General features: G+C 42.2%; 1 protein-coding gene across 6 annotated transcripts in view; it reads left to right on the top strand.

The window, feature by feature from the left end:
• CDH17 (cadherin 17) overlaps window positions 1-26448 on the top strand; it is a 60455-nt gene that overhangs the window by 23900 nt on the left and 10107 nt on the right. For 5 of the 6 annotated variants that reach the window (XM_077771261.1, XM_077771263.1, XM_077771262.1 and 2 more), the window contains 7 exons: window positions 877-1008; window positions 1291-1441; window positions 5642-5857; window positions 9841-9917; window positions 11870-12061; window positions 21231-21475; window positions 24688-24818. In XM_077771261.1, the coding sequence (XP_077627387.1) occupies window positions 877-1008; window positions 1291-1441; window positions 5642-5857; window positions 9841-9917; window positions 11870-12061; window positions 21231-21475; window positions 24688-24818 (1144 nt within the window). The remainder of the gene's footprint in view (window positions 1-876; window positions 1009-1290; window positions 1442-5641; window positions 5858-9840; window positions 9918-11869; window positions 12062-21230; window positions 21476-24687; window positions 24819-26448) is intronic. The other variant, XM_077771260.1, reaches the window with a different exon arrangement.

The following is a 26448-nucleotide window of genomic DNA, read 5'->3' as shown; positions in this document are numbered from 1 at the left end:
GGGTGGTTCCTTGATACCCTTCCCAAGCTGGTCTGAGAGAATAGTTTAGTCTGGAAGTTTCATATAACCGTAGGAGCGTGGGCAAGTCACTTAAACCTCGTTCCCTAGTTTCCTTATTTATAAAATGGGTATAACAATAGTTTCTACCTCTCCACCTCCTCGAGCTCTTTGAGAATTTAATGAAATAATACATAAGAGTGTTTAGAATTGTGTCTAGCATGTGGCAAACCCTCAGTGGGTGTTGTTATTGGTATTAGAATGTCAGAGAAACCAGGTTCTGTCTCTAGCAAGCTGACTGATCTTACCATTGAGTTAATTTGTTTGCCAAGTTGTTTATGAACAACTCTAGGAGTTGGCAATTATTCTTATCTTTGGAGACTTTAAGACTAAATATTTAGGGGAGGAAGGCACTTTATTTATGTACTATTTGTCTTGCTTAGATAATGGCATGGAGAAGGGTTTAGAGTGTCTCCTATTGTTATCACCATCTCCATTGTTGAGTTTTAGAAGCTCGTCATATGTCACGGATTTGTTCTCAGATGGTACCACCTGCAAACTACATTTTGTTTCTTAAACTGATGTTTCATGGATATGAAGTCTATGTGGTCAGTCTCAAAAGAAAAACCCACAAATTCTTTAAAGATTCACAAAGAACTGCTTTAGAGAAGAAAAACACCCCTATATGCTTATGCTGAGCAATATAACTTGGTAAAAAAAGAAAAAAAATGCTTAATTTTGGTTGAATATGAAATAGTTCACAGACATAAAAACAAGATAGTAAGAGATTTCAAACTGAATACCAGAAAATTGTTTATCCATTTCTAATTCTCTTGGTCCTGATATATCATTCCTCTCCATTCACTTTGGGTCCTGTAGGTGCAGTGGAATGAGCCAGGTGCACACTACCTCTTAGTTGAAAAGGAAAAGATGCCAAGTTTTCCATTTTCAATTGACCAAGAAGGAAATATTTATGTGACTCGGCCCTTGGACCGTGAAGAAAAGGATTCGGTGAGTCTGGGAGGAGTTTCTGTGCCTCCGGACAACTAAGTGCAGGATCTGTTTTACCTAAAAACAATCACAACAACATCACCCCCAAACTGTGTTCTGAACTCCAGTATATTATTTCTCTCAAAGACATGAGAGCATGGCCACACCAACTCATTTCACTTTTTCTTGTTTCCCAGTTCTAAGTAAACTGAAAATAAAGGGGGAAATTAAATAGCTGTTTTCTCTGCCTTTTAAAGGGGATGATGGAGGAGACCTGTCTTAACACTGATCTTCCTGTTGTAGTATGTTTTTCATGCCCTGGCAAAGGATGAGACTGGAACACCACTTGCCCGCTCGCTGCAAATTCGTGTGAAAGTTAAAGACATTAATGATAATCCACCTACATGTCCATCTGCGGTGACTGTGTTTGAGGTCCAGGAGAATGAAAATATGGGTAAGAGATGAGAGCTGTTCCAAGCTGTGTCACTGTCCACCATATGTTACCTCTGTTATCCCTTTCTCCTTTCTACCAGGTGATGGGTGGGCAGGTATGCCTGGTCGCAGGTCTGTTGCCCATGTCTAGCACAGCATAGATATTGAATGCACTTTGGACTCACGTAGGTGCAGTATTTTGGCTCAAACAATATGTGGGTGGTGTTCTTATATTGGAGCTTTTGTAACTACCACCACCACTACTACCACTATTACTACCACTGCTACCACTGCTACTACTACTACTACTACTACTACATTGTTACCACTACCACTATTATGATGACCACTATGTATGCCAGTATCCTGTATACATACGTTAGGTTATCTCATTTACAAGGTTTTTCCATACGTTCTTATTTGTCCTTCTAACAAGCAGAGAAAATCTCATCAGATTTGCTAAATAATTTAAATAATCATTTACATCTGATGTCAGATACCCTACAGTAAGTAAGCACTACAAATGGAAGTTGACTTTTGACCCTTGATTCTCCCTTTCTAGGAATCAGATAATAGTTCAGGATGCTGGTAGATGAAGTTCAAGTCCTTCCTGTTTTTTCCTTTTGTTCTTGATTTGCTTTGTTTCTTTTCACTGTGTTGAATGAGAGCTTTAGTTTTGTACAGGGGACAACCACTATAAGAACATTATGATTTCTAGGAGCTTTTTTTTTTAAAGTTTATTTATTTTGAGAGAGAAATAGAGCACATGCACAGGAAGTGCAGAGAGAGAGGAGAGAGAATCTCAAGCAGGCTCCCCACTGTCAGCATGGAGCCTGATGTGGGGTTCGAACTCACAAACCACAAGATCATGATCTGAGCTGAAACCAAGAGTTGGATGCTTAACCGACTGAGCCCCCCAGGTACTCCTGATTTCTGGGAGTTTTAGGACTTCCCTGGATTTGGGACAACTCTTGTCTGCTACCCCATGGTAACGAGCCCATTGATTGAACAGGCTGGCATTTCTTGAAATATTTTTGTCTGTTGTTTCGTGCAAGATTAGCAGTCTCTTATGACTGTTACTCCTAGGGCTTTGCTGTCCTTGTAGGCAGATCCTCCCATACCTTGTGGACCTCCTCATCATTTTCTTTTGATCTCTCTACTCTTCTTGCTACACATTTTTGACACAATGAGTGCCGTACTGGCACCTTGATGGGCATTGCTTCTGTGGCTTATTTGTTCAATACTCATGGGTGTTTCTTTTTTTTTCCTTGCTGTCAGGAGTTCTAAATAGGTTACCTATTGTCCCTGTGTTCTGCCCAGGTCCTTTCTTTTTCATTTATTCTAATTCTTGCTGTAGCAGGAAGGGTTAAGTGACAGCTCAAAAGATTTTAGTTTATTATACGGAAGAATCTTCCAACAGTGACAGCTGTGTAAGAATGAAATATATGACAATAGTCAAGAAATACTATGGCATCACCCTTTTTGAAAACCTCCCAAATTTCTGGTCTGTGATGCTGAATGAAGAACTTTCCAGATGATCACTCAAATCTCTTTGTTTAGGGCCCAATATTTAGTGTATTAGTTGTCTATTGCTACATAACAAATGGCCCCCAAACTTCAGTTTCAAACAAATATTTATTATATCACAGTTTCTGTTAGTCAAGGATCAGAGTGTAGCTCAGTTGGGCACCTTTGATTCAGAGGGAAAGCTTGGGAGTGAGGGGCCAGGAGAGCTTGATAAATGGTGAGCCAGATGAAAGTCAGTACTTTTATAATCTAATCTCTGAAGTGAAATCCATCACTTTACCATATTCCATTCATTAGAAATGAGTCACTAGGCCCAGCCCACACTCAAGAGGTGGGGGTTACACCAGGGCATCAATATGGCAGGGATCCTTGGGAACCCAGTTTTAAAAGCTGCCTACCTTTGGGAAGAGGATAGCACTAGTTTTCTGACACTGGTGAGGAACTCATTGTTGGTAGAATAAATTGTTCAGGGGCCCAGGAGGCTATCTGCTTCTCTAAAGGTGAGAATTTATTTTGTAGTTATATTTAATGAAGGGTCAAATGGTAGATACAATGGACCAGAAATTCTTATAAATCAACACAGATTGAGTCTATTCTCTCTATTTATCCTAAATAAAGATTTAATATCTTTAGTGTCTTCTATTAGCCAAAATCTTGTAGCACTCATGTCCCCAAGTTTTAGCAATGCCAATATTAATTCTGAAATCCCACTTGTTACCAAGTTCTGTGTGCTCATACAGGAACTTTCACTTCTCGTAAAAGCCCCACCTCCCTAAAGCATTTCTGAGTGCCCCCAAGAGATGCTGTATACACCTCTGAATCAATTTGCCACCACTTGTTCCTAGCTTTTGTCACTCAGAGACATGGCTCTCCTTTTACTTCTGGCTCACCTGAAACGGTCTCTGCTCCCACTGAGTAGCACCCTCTACTGGGATTTCCCCAGTCACTGATGTCAAGAGTCCTCATGGTGCCTCTGACAGCTGGAATTTTCCTGTGAGGTGGGAGAAGAACAGTGTCCTCTGTGTTACACTTACTTGCTAAGAGGAAAGGTCCAAGTCAGGACTGCTCAGACCACAGAAAATCACAGAATTTAGTAAGATATCTTTCATTCCAACATGCATATTTTAAAGGCCAGATGTATGCCACAAGGGTGACTTGGTTTTAATGGATTCAGAAATAGCAGCTACTAAAATATTTGCCAGTGCCCTGTTGATCACAAGACCCCCTCCCCAGCCCACAAGACACGTCTTCATGGGTCTGGCTCCGTTGTAGACATAACATGCATACTTATCTACCCTCCCTGTCAAAAAAAATCTCCAAATTTCCATGTCAGTCAGTCAATGCAAATTGATTGGGGAAGGGGTGAAACTTAACTCCACAAGTTGGATGTATTCAAATTTTAGCCCCAAAGTAGAACTTTTACTGCATGTTGAAAAACCCCAGTCCTCATTTCACAGAGCAAGATGATCCAGATGCTATTAGAACTCACTCAGAACTAGAGGGAGCAGTGAGTCATAGTCTCTGACTTCTGGAACTCCCTGGACCGAAGCACTCACCAGAATAAAATACATGGGGCTATAAACTGCAGCAAGGTGGGGGATGTGTGCCTGTTCTTTGCCCTGTGTTATCTCTGGGGTGGGGTCAGTCTCTGCAACCATTGCATAAAGTTGCTTAGAAGCAAGCCACTGTTGGCTCATCCTTGCTTGGTTATAGCATTCGTCTTGTCTATTAGTGTCAAAGGAGGTCTGTAACAAATGACCACAAAGTTGGTGCCTTCGAACAACAGAAATGTATTCTCTCACAGTTCTGGGGACTAGAAGTCTAAAATCAAGATGCCAGCTAAGAGAGCATTCTTCCTTGCCTCTTCTAGCTTCTGGTGGCTCTTGGCACTCCTTGGTGGCTTATGGCATAACTCTAGTCTCTGCATCCTCCTTCACGTGACCACCTCCTCCGTGTGTGTCTTGTGTCTTGTCTTCTAGTAAGAACCGCAATCACTAGATTTAGCCTACTCTAAATTCAGGATGACTTCATCTCAAGATCCTTAACTAATTACATCTGTAAAGACTCTATTTCCAAATAAGGCCACATTTGAGGTTTCAGATGGACATGAATTTTTGTAGGACACTATTTGTTCCGGGCTGAATTGTGTCCCCCCTAAAATGCATATGGTGAAATCCTCAGTATCTCAAAGGGGAACTATTATTTAGAACTAGGTTCTTTAAGGAGGTAATTAAGTTAAACTGCTGCCATTAGTGTGGGCCTTAATGTAACACAACTGGTATCCTTCTAAGAAGAGAAAATCTGGACTTAGACATGTACAGAGGAATGGCCATGTGAAGACACGGGAAGATGGCCATCTAGAAACCAAGGAGAGAAGTCTTAGAAGAAACCAACCCTGCCAACACTTTGATATTAGACCTTTAGCCTTCAGAAGCTGTGAGAAAATAAAGTTCTGTTGCTAAATCTACCCAGTCTGTGGTACTTTGTTATGCCGGCCCTGCCAGACTAATATACTGCTCAACATCCTACACTATGGAAAGAGTGAGAAGAACCAAATAAACCTAAGAACTTTAGTCTGCTACTCAAGTTATTTACAGCACTTTCTAGGAACCTATTTATCCAGTGAAACCATTTTTAACATAGTAGATTAAATAGAGTCTGTAATGGATGGATTCCCTTTATTCCTTTTCCACAGGTAGCAATATTGGGACTTTTATTGCCCATGACATGGATGAAGAAAATACTCCCAACAGTGTTTTAAGGTACAGAATTGCGGATCAAATTCCCAAAATTTCCATGGGAGAACTCTTCCTGATGGATTCTTACTTGGGAGTGGTCCAGTTAGCTGGGCAGTCCTTGAAGAAGCAAGATACTCCACAATACAACTTGACAATAGAGGTGTCTGACAAAGGTTAGTATCATGTTCACTGCCAAGAGTGAAAATATTGTTTTCCTTCTAGTTATGATTTGTTAGGCTGCTCTAATGCCTGCGTGTATTACAGGATGCCATTTGAGAGTTCTTCCTTCCTTTGTAAAGCACACATAGAGCATAAAGGCAGTTGGTCCAACATGATAAAGGCCAGAGTTACAGTTCAGGCATCAGAACCATCAGATCACAATACAAAGCTAACACTGAATGAAGGAGAGAAGGAAAGAAGGCTGGTGGGAGTACCATAGATCATTAAGAGAAAGAAAGAAAGAAAAGGAAGGAAGGAAGGAAGGAAGGAAGGAAGGAAGGAAAAGAAAGAAAGAGAAAGAGAGAAAGAAAGAGAAAGAGAGAGAGAGGGAGAAAGAAAGGAAGGAAGGAAGGAAGGAAGGAAGGAAGGAAAAGAAAGAAAGAGAAAGAGAGAAAGAAAGAGAGAGAGAGAGAAAGAAAGAAAGAGAGAAAGAGAGAAAGAGAGAAAGAAAGAGAAAGAGAGAGAGGTTGGGAAATCCAAGGTTAGCCATCAAAGGAGTGTATGATCTCCTTGAACATGCCTGCCTTGGCCTGCCTGCCTTGCTTAGTCTCTGGCTGGGGCAGCCCAGGGGAAGGGAGGCCCCACTGCCACCGTGCTGATGGATTTCAGAGCACAGCCAGAGGGCCGTAGTCAGTTAAGTTCTCTGTTGTTGGAAGTCAGCCAGGCATGTTCTCCTGGCTGCTGTGGTCACGAACCAGCCTATTAATTGTATTTTCCGATTCTCCCTTTCATACTCCAAGGGCTCTATTGTATGAAAGTTGGGGAGAAATGCATTTTTGGGGAAATTCTATCTTCTGTCAGCTTCCCGTTAGCCATTTGATATCATCAGGAGACACTGTTCCTTACTCCCATACAATTTCAAAGCAAGTGGTTCTTAATCTTTGGTGGCCCCAAGACTCTTTGAAACTCTGATGAAAACTGTGCACTCTCAGAAATGCACACATTTTCAGACAAGTGTGCACATACATACAAAACACATGTATTCAGAGCCAGATTTATTTCAGGGGCACACACACTCCTAGGTTAAGAATCTTTCTTTGAGTCAATGAGCACCGAATCTCACATGACCAAATAGTTCAGTAACTGTTATGCTATGAGTCATAGATTATATAGGTACAGAGAAGAAGAGGGCATCATTTCACACCAATATTCACCTTTCCCCCTTTATATGGATGTCGAATATGAAAAGAATTAGGGTTTAACAGACCCATAAAACGGACTTTTTTGGAAGTTAGTAATTTGGCAAATATTGATGGCCTGACATGTATCTAGCATTATGTTAAGAGGTACAACAGAAGTGAGTATAATAAATCATCCCTTCCTATGATGAATTAACAGTGTCACACCATTAGCCATCCAGTCTTTCAGCAAACAGTTATTGAACACTCACCTTGCATAAGATACCATTCAAGGTATTGAAGATACACAGGTGAATAAGACACAGTCTGTCTTCAAGGGGCATTTCATGATAAAGGAGCTGGACATGTGGATAAATAAATTACAAGAATCATGTACAAGGTAGCCCATGAAGGAAATGAGTGACTCAGTGGAGGGAGAGGGCAGGTAAGGCTTTCTGGAAGAGGTCTCATTGAGCTGAGTTTTGAAGGATGGATATGACAAGTTATAAGATAGTGCAAGGCTTATAGAGGAGATGAAATTCCATCTGCAAATGCGTTGAGACCTGAAGCAATTTGAGGCATTAAGAGCATAAGGTGGAAATCAGATTATAAATTGTCTATGTTCATGAGTACACCTATAGAAAATATGGGCCAGATCATAAAATATTTATACATAAATATATGTGTGTATGTGTGTTGTTGGAATGAAACATTCAATTGTACACTATTATAGCCTAGAGACTAGGTTTAATTAACATAGTTTTACATAAAACCCAGGGCCAGGAGCCCCACTGCTGGCCCAAGTAAGGCTTGTGCAGAGCAAGGAGCCAGCGAGTTCAGGTCCTGAGACCACCCCTCCCCCCATCATCCCTGCCCCCGCCCCAAGTTAACCATTCTTGTTGTCTGCAAATAATTTGGGACTGACCCCAGCTTTCATCAGCATCCATTACTGTAATTTGATTGTTATTACGTCACAAGCCTGGCCTCATATCTGGTGCTTTGAACACCGTTTATTCCTGAGTGTATTTGTCAGGACCCTAGCAGCAAACAGCTCCTCAAAAGAAATAATCCAGAAGAGTTTGAAGAAGGGGTTATTTGTAAAGGTTGAAAGCAAGGTTAAGGGAAACCAGTGGGAGGTGTGAAGCACAATAGACAGCATGCCTTCCAAGATGATGGGGTGGGAAAGGGTGAGAGGAGGGAGCATTCCTGGAAGGGAAAAGTCCTGTACCTGTACCTATAGAAGAGGCTGCTGGCAAAGGGGAATTGCCCCAGATTTCTCCTGCCCCTCCTCCCAACTCCTATCAGTGCTGCCATTGGCAGAACCAGGGTGTCCACCACGTAGTTAGTTCCTGAGGTCAGCCTCCGGGGGCACAGAGCAGGGTGAAAGGTGGAGATCAGACAGAGAGGGCAAAGGGAGCATGTGGAGTTGAATTCTGGCTCAGCCACTAGTTAGCGTGTGACCTTGGTCAGCTTATCTAACTTCTGTATCCTGTGGCATCCTCATTCATGAACTAAATGAGAATGGTGATAGTACCTACGTCACAAAATTAGTCTGAAGATGAAATGAGGAATGCTGGTAAAGCACTGAAACAGTGCCTGGTACACAGAAGGTGCTGACGATTTGTGTTACGATAAGAACCTCAGTTCTGTTGTCACTGACTATTTATTTATTTATTCATTCATTCATTCATTTACTTATTCATTCATCCATTCACTTATATTTTAGAGAGAGAGAGAAAAGAATGCAAGTTGGGTAGAGGGGCAGAGGGAGAGAAAGAATCCCAAGCAGGCTCCACACTCAGTGCAGAGCCTGACACGTGGCTGGATCCCATGACCCTGGGATCACGACTTGACCCAAAGTCAAGAGTTAGATGTTCAACTGACTGAGCCATCCAGGTGCCCAGTTATCAACATTTTATAGAGCAACGGAGGCACAGAGACCTTGAGCGACACACCCCAAACTCTTACACATCTGATAAGTGACAGAGTCAGATTTTAACAGTGGAACTCCAGAGCCCTGAGTCTTAACTATCATACAACACAGTACGTCATGGCTTAGAGCCATGGTGACCCCAGCAAAGAACCTGTCACATTGTTTCTCATTCTGGACATTTCCCTCGGCACCCCATCCTCATCTGTATTCTGTGCTCATCTTGGACCTAGGTTAAACCTGCTCCCTCTGACCAGATCTTCGAATAGTCAAGCCCACCCCTCAAAGCCTGTGTAGTTTCCCCAGGGTTCCATGAGCTACCTCTGACCCCCTCTTGCCTCCTACAGGCTGGGTAGTCAGGCTGTTTGAAGAGGGCTAACTGTACTATTTCCTCCCTCATTTGGAGGAAAGGGAACAGGCACCCAACTCTCCCACCATAGAGGACAGAGGAGAAGCAGGATGGTAAGTACTGGAAGTGTTCAAGGAAGGAAATACAGCTAGCTGGCTGGGCTACTCAGGGAAGGCTTTGCAGAAAGATAGCTTTGCACTAGGCTTTGAAGGCTACATACATTTCACTAGTTAGAAAAGAGAGGTTGCCTCACAGGAAAAAAACCCAACCTGTCTTCATCAGGACAAGCCTTACCCAGAAGGGGGCATTTTGGGTCAGGGCGAAGCCCAGAGGACCTTTTTCCAGGGCTTTCTCCAGCCTCCTCCTGGTGGGTACTGGTGGGGATCAGAGAATCCTGTTTCCCTAAAAACTGCATGTCAGTAGCAGAATTCTGGCTGTGGCTGTCACTTCACTTGACAATGTTTTTCTTGCAGATTTCTAATTTTAATGGGTGGTTTCTAATGAAAACATTTTTTTTTGTCATATGACTTTGCCTTTCAGATTTCAAAACCCTCTGTCATGTAGAGATCAATGTTATTGATATCAATGATCAGATCCCCATCTTTGAAAAATCAGATGTGAGTATTTTTCATCTGTTTTTTCTTTACTTGGTTCATACTACTTGACCCTTACTTCTGCGATAAAGGCACTGTAAATACTTGGGAAAAATTCCAGCCTTTAAAGGCAGCTTTAGTCAGTACACTGGTAACAAACCAGACACCATCTTCAGTGGAAATCTTCAGGGAACAATAGCATTCACTGTTATAGTATCTGGGAACATCTGTTTATAAACTTCTACCAATGGCTCATTTATTCCAAGGGCTTGCTTAAAAGCTGCAACTGCAATCTTTGTCAAATGGAATGGAGTTGAATGGCTACTTGAAGTTTGTCATTATATATTTGTGACAATAAATGGACAAATAAAATGCTCAAACCAGCATTTTAGTCAAAAATTTGATGTTTGGAATATTGGCACCTTCCACTCCTTTTGCAATGATTAGGTGAGAGAAAGGAGAAGAAAAACTAACCTCTCGGTTAAGCCCAAGAAGGACGTGCTTAAGACATTTCCAAGAATTAGGAAAATTGGGCAAAAAGAGCATGACTAAAAGGATCAATGGAGAGCATCAAGAAAAATATTTCATGTGTTTTGATGTGGGCTTTAAACTTGGGGGTGGTTTTACCACTGCTTTCCACAAAAGGGATATCTCTCTTGCTTCTAGAGCAGAGGGAAACCCATTTGACTAGATTGTTAGGTCATGGTTGAAGTCAGTTATGGGATAGCCCAGAGCCCTGTGATGATGATCATAAGTCAAAATAGGGACAAAGCTGTGACAAAGAAAAGGAATTGATTTATGAGAGGGTTTGGGGCCGCAAGAGGTGTGGCTGAATATAACGTGTAGCGGGCACTGGGGCTACACAAACATGAGGGACAGAGCCCATTCCTTCTCAGTCTCCAAGAGCCCTTCCTTGTGTTGTGGTTTCCTTCTGGTCCATCTAGACAGTGCTTTCACACTGAGGATAAGAACACCCTGCTTTGAGAGTTAGAAATGCAAACTGGGCTCTCAAGAGAGTGAGTGGGCTTCTGTCATTGCCCCAGGCCTCCCCCTGGGCCCTGCCTATTACCATCTTTAAGATCATGACACCGAGAGAGAAGATCGGGGGATATTCAGTGGAGATGGTCTAAGCTAGTGAGTAAGAACACAGACTTTGGAACTGGACACGCATGGGCTTGAGTCCTAATTCTGTGACTCACTAGCTGTGTGCTCTTGGGTAGGGTTTACCCTTCTAATCCTTTGTTTTTCTGTCACATGGACATGATGATATAGCTACTCAGTAATGTGTTTTATTGCTTATCTTTATTGAGTACTTACCATGTGCCAGGCATTCAGGGGAGTTACATGCTTTATCTCTCTCAATCCCCACAGCAAACAGGAAGTAGGTTCTATTACTATTATTTCCATTAAACAGATGATCAACTGAGACTTAAGGAAATTAGGCGACCTGCTTCCAGTCACCTGGCTACTAAGTGACAAGCCTAGGATTCATCCCCAGGCTTTTTGACTCCAAAGTTCAGGCTCTTAACCTCTATCCATTGGTGGATATATTATACATATACATAATATATTAACATATTAACTAAAATAATATGTGTACAGTGCCTGCCACAATTTAGGTACTTAATACATAGAAGTAGCTACTTATTTATATGATCACTAGTATAATAATTGCAGTTAGTAAATATATTGCATGTAGGAAGAGCAGTGTATTTTAGAGTCCTACTAGTAGCTCGAGACTTGTTTCTTGGTGCCATGTGTATCAGTCTACAAGTATGACTGAAGGCAGAATCAACTGCACCATATTTATCAGTAGGAAAACATGCTTGGTAAGTATTGATACGAACTATGATACGTGTTCATTGTGAAACCAAAGAGACAAAATTGCCCTTTGGCAATTCTGCTTGATGACAGTGGACATTCTCACTTCCTTCTCCTGGTTTTTTTTCTTTTTCCTTTTTTTCTTTTTTTGTTAGTATGGAAACCTGACTCTTGCCGAAGACACAGCCGTTGGGTCCACCATCTTAACCATCCAGGCCACAGACGCTGATGAGCCATTTACTGGGAGTTCTAAAATCCTGTATCATATCACACAGGGAGACAATGAGGGGCAACTGGGGATTGATACAGATCCCCAAACCAATGTTGGATATGTCATAATTAAAAAGGTAAATAGCCCCTTTAATTGAATTTTTCTTTTTGAGAAATCAAGTTACTTAGGAGGGTGCAAAGATCTATGAGCAGAGGTAATGGGTCAGCAGTGACCTTGCAGGTGTAGTGAGGGACTCCTAGAGCACTAAGTCATTCTCATCCACCTGAAAGACAGAAGGCCAAGATTCTAGTTCTGCATCTGTCACTAACTCAGCAAGTAACCTTTGTGGGGGGAGGTAGGGTTGCCATATAAAACACAGGTGAAACAATATTTTAGAGTAAGGATTTTCCATGCAATATTTGGGACATGGTCATACTAAAAAAAAAAAAAAGTTTGTTGTTTACCTGATATTTGAATTTAACTAGGTATTCTATATATTTATTTGTTAAATCTTGGGAGTGGGAGGTTTTGCTTAGGGCTTTACTTTGCAAGTGTGGGGTATTAGACTGGATGAGCCCTGTGAGCCCTTTAGGCTGTAGACCCTCTATTCTAATATGTCAGCCATATATTCCTCTTTTATAATGACTGGAAATTGGTAGATCTTCTTTCAAGGTTTAATAGACAAGTTTATCCCTTCCTCCTATCCTTCCTGCCAACCCCCTATTTTCATCTTTTATGGTATTGCTAACCTCACTGGCTCTCACTTTATCTTACCTTCCATAAGGACAGGGAAGTCTAGTGCCAAAGTCTAGATTAGTATGGTACCTGCTTGTTTGTACAGGATCTTCCCATCCCTTGCTCATTCTACTCCCATCCCGCACCTGACCATTTTCTCCATGGATGACTCATCTATGCTTTAGAGCATGTAAATGGTTTACCAGATGACTCAATAGGAAGCATTACTCAGTGTCATCCAGTATATTTGGAATGAAAAGGGATCAGAGTTACAGCAATAGTGACTCTGTAGGTGTGGTTGAGTGTTGAAAATTTGCAGTGCAGTGTGCTCGAGGCTGCAAAAAACGATACTAGAGGAAAGTTTTGGGGTAGCATAAAGGAAAGCTGAAGAGGAAGACAGAATAATGTCACAGAAAATGGATAGAAGCACAGGGAGGAAGGTGCTAGCGTTGAAGGGAGCCTTGGGGCAGAGTGTCAGGATTCTGATCCTATGATTACCATGTACTTCAGTTCTGACAAAGGGCCTCACTGGGCTCGAGCTCAAGGTTTGTGTTTGGACCAACTCAAGCCATTAGCATCCTGTGTCAGTCTGACATTCGGAAAAGGTGATGTTATAACTCCCCCACTTCTTCATGGCTGTCTTTGTGGAGAAGAACTACAGAAGGAGCAGGTAAATGAAAGGACGGTTTTTAGAGTTAGCAGTGAGTGCTTCAGGAAGCACGCTGACAGGGACAAACAGCTCCCGGTTTGTCCAGGACCAGAGCTCTCTAGGGATCTATGAGAAGCTAGAGGCCTGTTCATCTCAGTACCAATGATTTCCACATGTCAAAATATCTTTGTGATGGCTTGTTGTGAACCAGTTTAAGCTAATTTGACCACTTGTGGCTATTGGGCACCTTCAGATATTGGTGACCGTGGATGATGAGTAGCTGGGCACCTTCAGATGTTGGTGACCGTGGGTGCGAGCTGTGAGTATCCTCACAGCCTTGGCGTGAGGAGATATGTTACAAGTGAGCAGGCCTCTGACCCAAATCTTTTTCACATCCTTATTGTGTTTGTGGTTGTATTCCACGTGTCTGGAATGTTACATGGTGTGTAGTAGAGTTTGATTAATATTGGTTGACTAGATAAATAGCTGAATTCTGCACCATATACAATTATTAACAAGTAGGCACAAAAAGAATCATCCAACTTGAGCTTTAGTCCTGTGAAGTCCCAGCTCTCAGTCCCTCAGGCACTGCAATGACAGTATTCTCTGACTGTTCAAAGAAAGGAGATCCTAAACAGAACTGGAGTTCTAGAACTCTGAAGGGTAGAGGCTGCTAGATTAGCCAGATGCTCACACTCTTGTTCATGTGATGGCTAAGAGATTATACCATATCTTAAACCAACCTGTGTGTATTACCACTAATATCACCGCATCTCTTTGTAAGATCATGCTGCCAATTAATGAACTTTCTAGTGCTGCTTGAGATAGTTGTGGCTCAAGGCCTGCAGTAGTTGGAGTGTGGATCTCTAAGATCTTTTAAATGCTAAGCAACAACTCACCCTAAGGTGTACTTTCTTGATTAGGATACACCAAATGTTAGCCAATAGCCCTTAGGATATATGTATTCACTATGACAGATATACTGTTCTTAGTGTTTTAAATAAATTATACTCAGTATTGTGGCTGCTTGTATATATCTTAGGCTTCTAATTCTGTATCCCTTAAGCTGCTAGGGGAGTACCATTGCTTTTAAACCATTGTGTCAATCATTTTTTAATGTTTAAAACTAGTTAAAAAATTATGGTAAAGAATACATAGCATGAAGTCTATCCTTTAAAATTTTATAGTGTACCTTACCTGTATGCACACTGTTGTATATATAACATATCTCTAGATCTCTTTCATCTAACATAAATGAAACTCTGCACTCCTTGAACAGGAGCTCCCGATCTCCCCAACCCTCCAGCTCCTGGAAACCACCATTTTACTTTCCATTTCTGTAAGTTTGACTATTCCAGGTAGCTCCTTTAAGTGAAATTATATAGTATTTGTCCTTCTGTTACTGGCTTACTTCCCTTAGCTTAATGTCCTCAAGGTTCTTCCATGCTGAAGCATATGACAGGATTTTCTTCTTTTTTGAAAGGTTGCATAATTTTCCATTATATGTATATACCACATTTTCTTTATCCATTCACCAGTCAACATTTTGGTTGTGTCTACAACTTAGGTAGTGTGACTGATGCTGCCATGATCATGGGAGTGCAAATTTCCTGTTTTCAGTTCTTTTTCTTTTATAGTTTTTATTTATTTTGGAGACAGAGAGAGACAGAGCATGAGCAGGGGAGGGGCAGAGAGAGAGGGAGACACAGAATCTGAAATAGACTCCAGGCTCTGAGCTGCCTGTACAGAACCTGATGAGGGGCTCGAACCCACGAATCGTGAGATCATGACCTGAGCTGAAGTTGAACCCTTAACCGACTGAGCCACTCAGGCACCCCTCCTGGTTTCAGTTCTTTTGGGTAAATGTCCAGAACTGAATTGCTGGATTATATAGCTATTCTAGTTTTAAGTTTTTGAGGAACCTCCATGCTATTTTCCATAGAAGTTGTACCATTTTAATTCCCACCAACAGTGTATGAGGGTTCCAATTTCTCCACATCCTCACCAACACTTGTTACATTCTTTTTTTTTTAAAGTGTTTAAATGTCTTATTTAGTTTTGAGAGACAGAGAGACAGAGTACAACAAGGGAGAGGCAGAGAGAGAGAGGGAGACACAGAATTCAAAGCAGGCTTTAGGCTCTGAGCTGTCAGCCCAGAGCCTGACACGGGGCTTGAACTCACGAACCATGAGATCACGATCTGAGCCAAAGTCGGACACTTAACTGACTGAGCCACCCTGGCGCCCCTTGTTATTTTCTTTTCTTAAATTTTACAATACCCATACTAACAGATGTGGTTTTGATTTGCATTTCCTCGATGATTCGTGATGTTGACCATTCTTTAATTATACCTGTTGGCAGCTATATATTTTCTTTGGAGAAATGTATATATTTTAAGTTCTTTGGCTGTTTCTAAATCAAGTTATTTATATTAAAAATTTTTTTTGCTACTGAACTGCAGAAGTGTCTTCTTACATGATGCATATAACTTTACAATTTGTAAAGTCTTTTCTTGTATTCTGTGGGTTGCCTTTTCTTGCTGCTGCTGATTTCCTTTGCTCTGCAGAAGCTTCTCAGTTTGATGTAGTCCCACTGGTGTATTTTTGCTTTTACTGCCTGTGCTTTTGGTGTCATATCAGGAAACTAAGTTTCTTAATCACATTTCTATCAGCAACTGTTCATCTGAATGGCAATGTGCTAACTGCAGACAGAATTCACCGAGGAGCCCACACTGCCCAACTGTGGTCAATTTCTCTTACTGAAGCACTTCTGTATACCTTCTCCTCAGTGTCTCACACTGAGACTCCAGCGGACACAGAACTCAGCTCCACTGTATGGATGAGGTTCAGGCCCCCCAGGGATGGTGGAGCTGGGAACTCGACCCCCAACCTCGGGCTCCTCTAACGAGATGGTTTCTGTTGAGACCTGGTATTGCCACTTACTAGCTCTGTGACTTTAACCAACTGCTGTCAGCTCCCCAAGTCTTGGTTTTCTAATCTGTAGAGATAGGTAAAATGGAGGTACCTTCTTATTGTTGGAGGATTAAATGAGAAAATACATTTATAGCTCTTAATACAGCACTTAGCACATAGGAAACTTAATACATGTCCAGCATTATTTTAATTCTGATTAATTCAAGCTATGGCAGAAGCCAGGATTCTGTCTGTGGGTGATGTGTTTCCCCTCTTGCTGAGGGGGCCATACCTGCCTGATCTAAGAGTGCAGTAGTATGAACCAGGGACCTGCTGACTCAGCCTCTCCAGCAGAGCACCTCATTTTAATAAGGGCCATGCAAAGAGGAGAACCCCTTCGATCTTTTTCCTTTACTCTCCGACTAATATCACATTTCACTCTGACACTACATGTGTGGGTCTTCCACACCAAGCAATTCTTTGACACCAGCCTGAAGTCCTACGATTTAACCAAATTCCAACACGACCTACCTGGAGATAGCACTGACTCCACAGGTTGAGGGCTCAGTTCCATAAGACCACCCCTACTTCAGGCGCCAGTTTCAAACCCCAAGTTGTCACCTATACTTCAGAGAGACTGGCTGTAAGTTGGCTATCTGACTCCCTTCTCAGGTTCCACTACTTGCTAGAATAGCTCACAGAACTCAGAGAAACATTTACATTTACTAATTTTATCATGGATATGATAGAGGGTACTGGTGGGCAGCCAGATGGAAAGATCCATGGGGCAAGGTCCTGCAGACAGGACTGATCAGTAACTCAGCCCCGAACTTTCTCTCCCCTTCCTGGGGGGTGGGGCCACAAGTGCTAAGCTTCTAATTATGGCTTGGTCCTTCTGGTGAGCAGCCCCCATCCTGAAGCAATCCAGGAGCCCACCAAGAATTGCTTCATTAGAGCAAAAGGCACTCTCCTCACTCAGGAAATTCCAAGGGGCTTATTAGGAGTTCAGTGTCAGGAGCCAGAGGCAGAGAACAATATATATTTTTCTATTATATATATTATAATACATACTTATATATAATACATATGCTATAATATATATTTCTATTATATATTTTTTTCTATTATTTCACATGTCAAAGTGATGCTTAGGATAATCAAGTTTTAGGAATGCTGTCCTACTCAATATTTACTGCCACCCAGAGTGCTGGCCTATCGTGGTAGAACATGACAGTCACAGGGCCAAGTGGATGGGTATCAGGAACAGGAAATCCAATCCTTTGAGTCCTGCCCGGCTTATAAATAACTTCTCTGGACCCCCTTTTTAAAATTCAGGGTTTTGTTTTAGCTTTACAATTTTCAAGGCATCTTTTTGTTTTTTAGTTTATTTATTTTGAGAGAGAGAGAGAGAGTAGGGAAGGGGCAGAGAGAGAATCCTAAGCAGGCTCCACACTGTTAGTGCAGAGAGAGAGAGAGAGTGGGGAAGGGGCAGAGAGAGAATCCCAAGCAGGCTCCACACTGTTAGTGCAGAGCCCTGATGCGGGGCTTGAACTCACAAACTATGAGATCATGACCTGAGCCAAAACCAAGAGTGGGACCTTTAACCAACTGAGCACCCAGGTGCCCTCAGCTTTAATTTTTTTTTCAATTCAAATTTGTCACTTCTCTGTTGTGGTTAGGCTTTTTGAATTATTGATGTGTGGCCTATTTTTAACCAGCTCAAGCATCATTTTTAAAAATCATGCACACTTTTCTCATCACCAGTCATTGGTGAAAATGTGAAATATCCTCTGTCTCAACTCCTCTCTCTCAGCACTTTTATCTCTGCCCCCAGGTTGAATCTAAATCACTGAGTTTGATCTTTCATGTAGTTGTGGGAAGAGGAATTGTGGCCTGAACATGTTTTTTCAGCTTCTGTGTTGAATATGTCTTGTTAGAGGGACCCAAGACCTCCCCAAAAGGCCACAGTGGGTCTCTTGACGTGGCTTTGCAGGCACCTCCCTGTGTTATGAAAGACGACACACAGGGTTTGATAAGGCTTGTCCTTGATTAAGTTCTGCTGATTGTCATTGGCTAATTTAGCATCTTTCATTTCTAATTTTTTTCCCTGGAAGATCTGGGTCAGTGTTTTTCCTGATGTGAAAGTTAAGCACACTGATCAATAGCAGGCTGTTCCTTTCTCATTTGGTCTCCATTCAGTAAGTGTTTAAGGAGCACTGACATCCTCTCGTTACTGGTCTCCCTGTCAAGTGTGGGTATCCTCACATGGCTGCTTCTGCAGTAATTTTCCTAAAACACAAATCTGACCTTGTCAGTCTTGTGTGTAATGCTTCTCTCTGCTCTTGAAGGATAAAGTTCCAGCTCTTTTGCTGGACACACAGTCTCCTCTGTCGTCAATTTCTACTCTCAGTCTCACACGTTCTGTCTTGATAACACAGGCTACTTCCCATTTGCAGACATAGTGTCTCATTTTTTTATCTCCTGCCTCTGAGGGCTGCAGCGATGGAACGGGAAATCCAGGGAGGCCATGTAGGACTCATTTAGTGTGAGGATAGGGTGCCCCTACTCGGCCTGAGCTTGGACATGGCTGAACCAGCAAGGAACAGAGTACATCCTTTGTCCACATTGCAGGCTTGCTCTGGGGCTATTCCATCTGCCAGGATTTCTCTGTTTAATGCCCCAGCCTTCATTTTCTGAGATGAAGAATGAGTCCCTGGGAGTCAGAAGCTCCAGCTTGCACCCTACCCCCAGGTGGAGAGCTCTATCAGATCACTTGGAGGTGATCAAAAGGTCGTTATGGGGCCATGGCCTGCAGTCAGGGAGCTTTTATCTCTGTAAACATCCTCTCTTTTATATCTTGTCTAGCTTACAAAATTTTATGGCTCTTATGTTATGTCCTGTCCATTGCTTCTTATTTTCTATCTCAAATGACCTTGAATCTTAAGAAATAATCCTTTCTCTTCCATATTAACAATCTATCATCCTTTCTATTGAACTAGAAATTGTGTTGTGATGTTGGATGTGTTTGTGTGTGCATGGAGGAGACGAGTTTCTGGAGTCTGGAATTTCTCCCAGAGTCTCTTTTCCACTGGGGCTCTCAAGAGCCCAAGAAGGACCAATTCCTTCTCATCTTTTTTATTTTTTATTTTTGGGAGAGCGCAAGTGAAGGAGGGGCAGAGAGAGAGGGACAGAGGATCCAAAGCAGGCTCTGGGCTGACAAGCTGACAGCAAGGAGCCCAATGTGGGGCTTGAACTCACAAACTGCGAGATCATGACCTGAGCTGAAGTCGCACACTCAACCAACTGAGCCACCCAGGTGCCCCTCGTCTTTATATTTCTTGACTGATAACACAATGGATACTACATGCCAAGGAAGAGAGGAGAAGCAAAGATGAATATAACACAATCCCTCCTCTCAGAGAGCTTATGCTCAGTAAGGATCTGAAATAGATAACCAAACAATGAGAATCCTGAGTCAGATACTGTGAGATTACAGACGATGTGGAGCCTCCATCTGGGGACAGTGGGTGGGGATTGGGGAAGCTGATGTGGGGAAGACAACATCGACATTGAGCCAAGTCCTGACTGAAGGGGAGAACTTTTTCAGATGTTAGGGAAGGGCAGGCCAAGCTAATGCAAGGTGTGTCAAATCCTCCATGAGTTTTTCTCTTCCTGAATGGATATTATCATTTCTGTTTAACCGATGAGTAACTGATATAAACCAAAGTTAAAAGACTGACAGCTCTCCAAGAGGTTCTGGGTCCTATAGGCCTGGGAAAGTGAACAAAACAGTGCGGTTTCCATAATCCATAATGTACCTTTTGGACTTTGCTTTGGTTCCTTTGTTTTTGAAGTCCTGGGCACCACTGAGACTGTGACTATATCCTCTCCCTCGAAAAAAATTCACATGTACGCAAATATAAATATTTCGATTTTGATTTCCAAGGCATCACAGATTCCTAGAAGCCTTTTAATCCCAGGTGAGAAGCCCAACTTTAGGGGCTGTTCCTCTTCAGCAGGCCTTTAAGGTTAGAATTTCTCTCCCATCCCCCAGAACCATGGACTCCATGCCTTGAGAGAGACCTTAAAAGTCACATAGAACCAGTTACTTAAATGATATGTCTTCTAGGCTAGCCTGTTATATCTTGTTGAACCCTATCCTTGAGAGCTATCAGAGTTGGGAATTTACTGGTTTATGAAGCAACTCCTTGTCTTGAGCAGCCCCGTTACATTCTTTCTCATATTACACTCAAATTAGTTTCTTGATTCTTGATTCCTGGCTCTGTCTAGCATGTTCTGGAACAAGAGCAGATCCTCTATCTTTAGGTTTTCTCTGCTAACATCTCCCACCCTCTATGAGGTTAAGTCCTTTATTTTGGGGTTTGGATCCCGAGATCTCTAGGAAATCATTTTCCATGCAATGTGAACATCTCTATATAAGCCTTTTCCCATCTGTCTTCTGAGAATTTTCTTGATAAAACTAATATGTTTCTGCTGAATGGAGTGTCCCAGGGTTAAGTAAATTTGAGGAATGCTATATTGATTTCCTCTTTTAGGAGAGTCATAATGCATATAGGGTATTAAAAGCTCTGATAAGTCCTTCAGCAAAGTCTTTTATATGGTTCTGTTATCATTCTGAGAAGTAGGTTTTTGTTGACACCAATTTGGAAACTGCTGCTCTGTAAGAAAGTTTTTAAAGGACTTTTGTTCAAAAAAATTTTTTGTATGTCTTTATTTTATTTTGAGAGACAGAGACAGAGAACAAACAGGGGAGGGGCAGAATGAGAGGGAGACACAGAATCTGAAACAGGCTCCAGGCTCTGAGCTGTCAGCACAGAGCCCGACGCAGGGCTCGAACCCACAAACTGTGAGAGCATGACCTGAACCGAAGTTGAATGCTTAACGGACTGAGCCGCCCAGGCTCCCGATAAAGGATTTTTGGGAACAAATCTTTTAAGGGAGCTAATCATCCCCCAAATTAATTTTTCCTCTTTTTTCCCCCTACACAGCCTCTTGATTTTGAAACAGTAGCCATTTACAACATTGTGTTCCAAGCGGAGAATCCTGAGCCTCTGGTGCCTGGTGTAAATTATAACACCAGCTCTTCTGCCACGTTCAAGCTTATTGTGAAAGATGTGAACGAAGCCCCCCAATTTTCCCAGCGTGTGTACCAAGCAATAGTGGTGGAAGATGTGGCCATAGGCACTAGAGTGGGCAACGTGACTGCCAAGGATCCGGAAAATCTGGACATAAGGTAGAGGAGACCAGTGCTGGGCAGGCCCAGCTGTGCTGTGACCATGGTCAGTGGGGAGGAAGAAGGGCCGGGAGGATCAGAGAAGCTGGTCTGACTCTGGGGCTCTCTTCTAAGAAAGCTGCCAGTGATCTGAAGCTCTATCCCAGGGCCCATGGTGAACTTGATCTTGGTTCTAACAGTAGTCAGTACCCTGTGGACATCAACGAGAATCCAGGCTCAGGCAAGTGGGAAGCATGTCAGCTTCCATCCCAGCCCACTAACTGCAAATTGTGGCTGAGAGCTGATGAGTTCAGGAGATGGGGTCCAGAAATTGGGTGACCCAAAGCCAGTCTCTGTGTTTGTACCAGCCATGGGGCCAGGGTTTGGGAGAGAGTTCCAGCCCAGTCCCTAAGGTGGACTGAAGCTCTAGACAGAGAGAATGAAACAAAAGGCCAACTGGACAGACTCAGCCACCTGATATAAGGGAATCTTCTGGATGTAGAGTGCCTATGCTCCTTGGATCTCTGGACAATAGCACTGGGGTGACAAGACTCATTCCAGAGCCCACCTCTGGAGAGGCTGGTGCCAAGGCTGAGGCAGTTAGATAAAATGAGGAAACCTTTCCATTCTTAGTCATTTATTCCCCAGTGCCATAGGACATACACAGATATGCCTTAAAAGTGTACAATGATAATTTGCCCGATATATATGTGTGTGTGTGTGTGTGTGTGTGTGTATTTGTGTGTGTATCCATATCTGCAGCAGTATCTATAACTTCTTTAAGATTGTATAGTTAACAAGCACATAGATAGGACTTGAGCCCAAATCTTTTGCTTCTGTGGCATGACAAATACTTCAGCATGCCTTAACCATTGCATGTGGTTATAATGACAATTCCCTGAATTTCTTGAAACATTCAAGGAGAGTCTTGCCTCCCAGTGAGCTGTCATTTAGGCACTTGGGATCACTTTCAAGACCCTTTTCTGGTTGTCTATCAAGGTGTAAAGTTCCCATCTACTATTTCACTCTCTACAACCTTCTCTGGTTCCCTAAAAACAAACATAAAGGGAGCCTGGGTGGCTCAGTCAGTTAGGCGTCCGACTTCAGTTCAGGTTATGATCTCACGGTTCTGTGCTCTGTACTGACAGCTTGGAGCCTGGCGCCTGCTTTGGATTCTGTATCTCCTCTCTCTGCTCCTCCCCTGCTTGTGCTTTGTTTCTCTGTCTCAAAAATAAATAAACGTTAAAAAAAAGACAAACATAAAAAAGAAAGAACAGTGGAGGCTGTACTGTGTAGTTTAGTGTAGATACTACTGTATACATCAGAGTGACAAATTATGGGGCACAAAATGTTTATATTTTAAAGCCCGTTATTGTTTAACAAATGCTTCTGCCTTCATGAAAATGCTATAAAGATTACTAGTCAAAGATAAGTGATTAAAAATTTGAGTTTATGAGTGAGGAAAACAAAGTCATTTAAGAAAATTTCTTGGATCAAGGAAAAGATATAACATAAATACTATTAAATGGAGATCGGGAAGATGAGGAAGAAAACCCAGAAGGGGAGTGAAAATGAAAATGAAAAAAAGTATTTCAAGAACGAAGAATAATCAATACTTCTGATGCTAGTAATAGGTCAATTGAGAATTAAGGATGGCTCCAAAGTTTTTGGCCTGTGTTCATTCTTTTTCTTGGCCCCACAAATTTATAATCCATCAGCATGCATTGGGTCCTAGTCCAACCCACCAGCAAAAATTAGAGATTCTTTCCTTGAAATATATCCAGAATGCAAATGCTTCTCACCATTTCCACCATGGTCCAGACCACAATCTTCTCTTTCCTGGGTCCATCCTTGTCCCTGCTACTCTTCCAGCCCACCCCAAGTCCCCATGACACAATCACTGTGGTCTTTTAAAAAAGTGGATCAGCTCAAAGGACTTCTCTGAAAACCTTCCAAAGAGTTGCCATCTTATTCAGAATGACATCCCAAGTACATAGGATTTCTTCTTCATCAGCTATACACACAGCCTAACAATGCTTGGCATATAGAACTAATACTAATATTACAAAAAAATATTAATTTGATGAACTAATATACCCTGGCTTTTTAATCATTCTCTTGCTTCTGGACATGTAGGTTGTTAACCAATATTTTTTTATTATATGAAATATTTTGAATATATGTATGAATATAATTCTTTTTTTAACCTTGATTAAATTGTTTTTTATTTGGAGAAAATTTCTGGTGGTGGTATTCTTTGGTCTAAAAATATGGACATCCTTATGGTTATGTTGTGTTGCCTCCCAAAGGGCAACACCAATTGGTTTTCCTGTGGTTCTCGTCTTATTCTAGATTCATCTCTCACACACCTACCAACGAGTTCCATTGAAAACACAAATATGACTAGATCACCTTCCTGCTTACCAGCATTCTGTGGCTGCCTATTGCTTCTCATGATCTGGCTCTTTCCACCTCTCTTTGGTTTCATCTTTTGCTGTCCGCTGCTTTCCATCTTTACCCCAACACAGCTGGAATGTCTGACTCTCCCATACCACCAGGCTACTCCTTGGCCTCTCTGCATTAGCTTCTGCTTGAAGCATCCTGTCTTGCTTAGCTAACATCTCCTGCTTCAGAAAGCCTTCTCTGGGGTACCACAGGGCCCCTTTCATTGTATTTACCACATTTTATTGGAATTATCTATTTCTGTGTCTGTCTCCTCCATTGGCCCAAGAGCACCCCCCACTTTTTTTTTTTTTTTTTGGATAATCTCCTCTCTTGTTCTACAGCCTGATGTTTGCTAAGCACTCAATAGATGTTTGTAGAATGAACAATTCACTGTGTCACCAGCCTCTGAGTATCCACCCATTCCCTGGCATCTCCACCCCTGGGGACTCAAGTTTTCTTAATGGGAGTGGTTTGCTAATAAGTTTTAAAAGATGTTTTTAGGCTGTCTTAATTGGAAACCTTTGACTTCCAGAAAAGCTTAACTTGTCCTCCAGAATTTCTAATATAATGAATCTAACTGCAAATCTGTAAGAATGAAGAAATCCTCCTTTTGAAGATGGGTGAGATACAAATAAAGCATTAATAATGTCAATGAATTATCCTTTAAATATTTTATAAGTGATATGCAAGGGATAAGGCTGATATAATGGTATAATAATCCATAGACTATCTTCACATTTCCACCCAGAGTAATGTGGGTTTTCTTTCATTCTTTTCACTTTATGAAGTTATTCTCTGAGAGGCAACAGGAGAGGCTGGCTTAAAATTGACCCCGTCACTGGTGAGATCTTTACCGCGGCTCTGCTGGACAGGGAAGCTGAAAGTCTGTATCGGGTACAAGTGGTGGCAACTGAAGTAGGTGAGGAAAAAAAAAAGAGCAAATTATTAGCTGATACCTTAATAGAAATGGGAGGGAAGATGATGCGGGTGGGAAACTTAACTGGGTCAAATTGTCTGACTATCTTAGAGTGGAAGGATGGTAAGGGTACAAAAGTGGAGTGAAGTGCTCACACCTTCCTGGTTTTGTGCAAGGTGAGGCCCACGAGTGGCCCTGAACTGGGCTCCTTCAGGTGGGGACGCACCTGCAGGCTGGGAGGCAGCAGGGTAGCTGCTGCTGTTCTCTCCTGTCTCCTGGAGGGGCTACAGCCTCCGGGCAGGGGGTTTGCGTCCCCCTGCACTGCCTCCCCTTCCTCCAAAGTGCTTGTGGGTTTCTGCTGAGAGCAGGACTAAACTGCCCTGCTGACCTAGACCGTTACTTGCTCCTTCAGGCTGCAAGCGCAGCGGTTCAGGTCTGATCCTGTCTGAAACAGAAAATATTTGGGGTGCTCTGGTGGCTCAGTTGGTTAAGCATCCGACTCCGGCTCAGGTCATGATCACATGGTTCGTGGGTTCAAGCCCCGCGTCAGGCTCTGTGCTGACAGCTAGCTCAGAGCCTGGAGCCTGCTTCCAATTCTGCAGCTCCTTCTCTCTCTGACCCTCCCCTGCTCACGCTGTCTCTCTCTCTCTCTCTTTCTCTCTCAGAAATAAATAAAACAAAAAAAAATGTTTTTGAAACAGAAAATATTTGAAAAAATTTTTGAGAAAGAGAGAGTACAAGCAGGGGAGGGGCAGAGAGAAGGAGAGACAAAATTCCAGGCAGGCTCAGTGCCATCAGTGCAGAGCCTGATGTGGGGCTCAAACTCACAAACTGTGAGATTGTGATCTGAGCAGAGATCAAGAGTTGGATACTTAAGCGACTGCACCAACCAGGTGCCTCTGAAACAAAATGTTTTTTGTCATGTTTTCAACTTGGATATGTGCCAGAACTGCCTGGGGGCCTGTTCGATAAGGCGGGAGGAGTGCATCCCTGGAGATTCTGATTCACTAGGTTTGGCTGGCCCTGGGTATCTCTGTTTTGATGAGATCGGGTGAGCATTTGAAAGAAAAGACGTGTATATATAGATGAGCCCGGAATGTTTGAATCATCCTGCATAATCTTCACATTCCATTGGATCCCATTGTGGTGATATATATCCCCCACTGATTTTGAATGTAGAGTTCCAGGGAATTTAAAAAATTAAAATAAGCATAAACCCAAAGGAATAGTATGCTTCCCAGTGATAAGGCTGGTGATGAATACATTAGGTTTCTTTGCATTTAAATGGAATTTTCTAACTTAGAGGAGAAATTCTATTGATCTTATGCTGGTTGAAGCTTCTAATTAAATAGTAAATATATCTGCCTGGTTTACCAAAAAATGAGAATTGAACAAATTGGAACTAAATAAATACAGCTTTATTTGTAAAAAAAAAAAAAACAAAAAAAAACAACTTTCNGAGGACAGGGGTTGGGAGGTGGAATGGGGGAACATTCCAGTGGATGGGAATCATAAAAATGGCCCCTGCCTGTGAAAAGATTAACAAAAACAAAAGCACCATAGTCAAATTGAGCCAATGAGGGTGGAAATTCAGAAGTGTCTGCCAAATTTGGAACAGCTGTGTACATGTGGA

Source organism: Crocuta crocuta, unplaced genomic scaffold, assembly GCF_008692635.1.
Source record: "Crocuta crocuta isolate KB4526 unplaced genomic scaffold, BGI_CrCroc_1.0 scaffold235, whole genome shotgun sequence".
NCBI lineage: Eukaryota > Metazoa > Chordata > Mammalia > Carnivora > Hyaenidae > Crocuta > Crocuta crocuta.
Note: the sequence above shows the minus strand (reverse complement) of the source record. Positions and strands in the feature narration are given on the sequence as shown.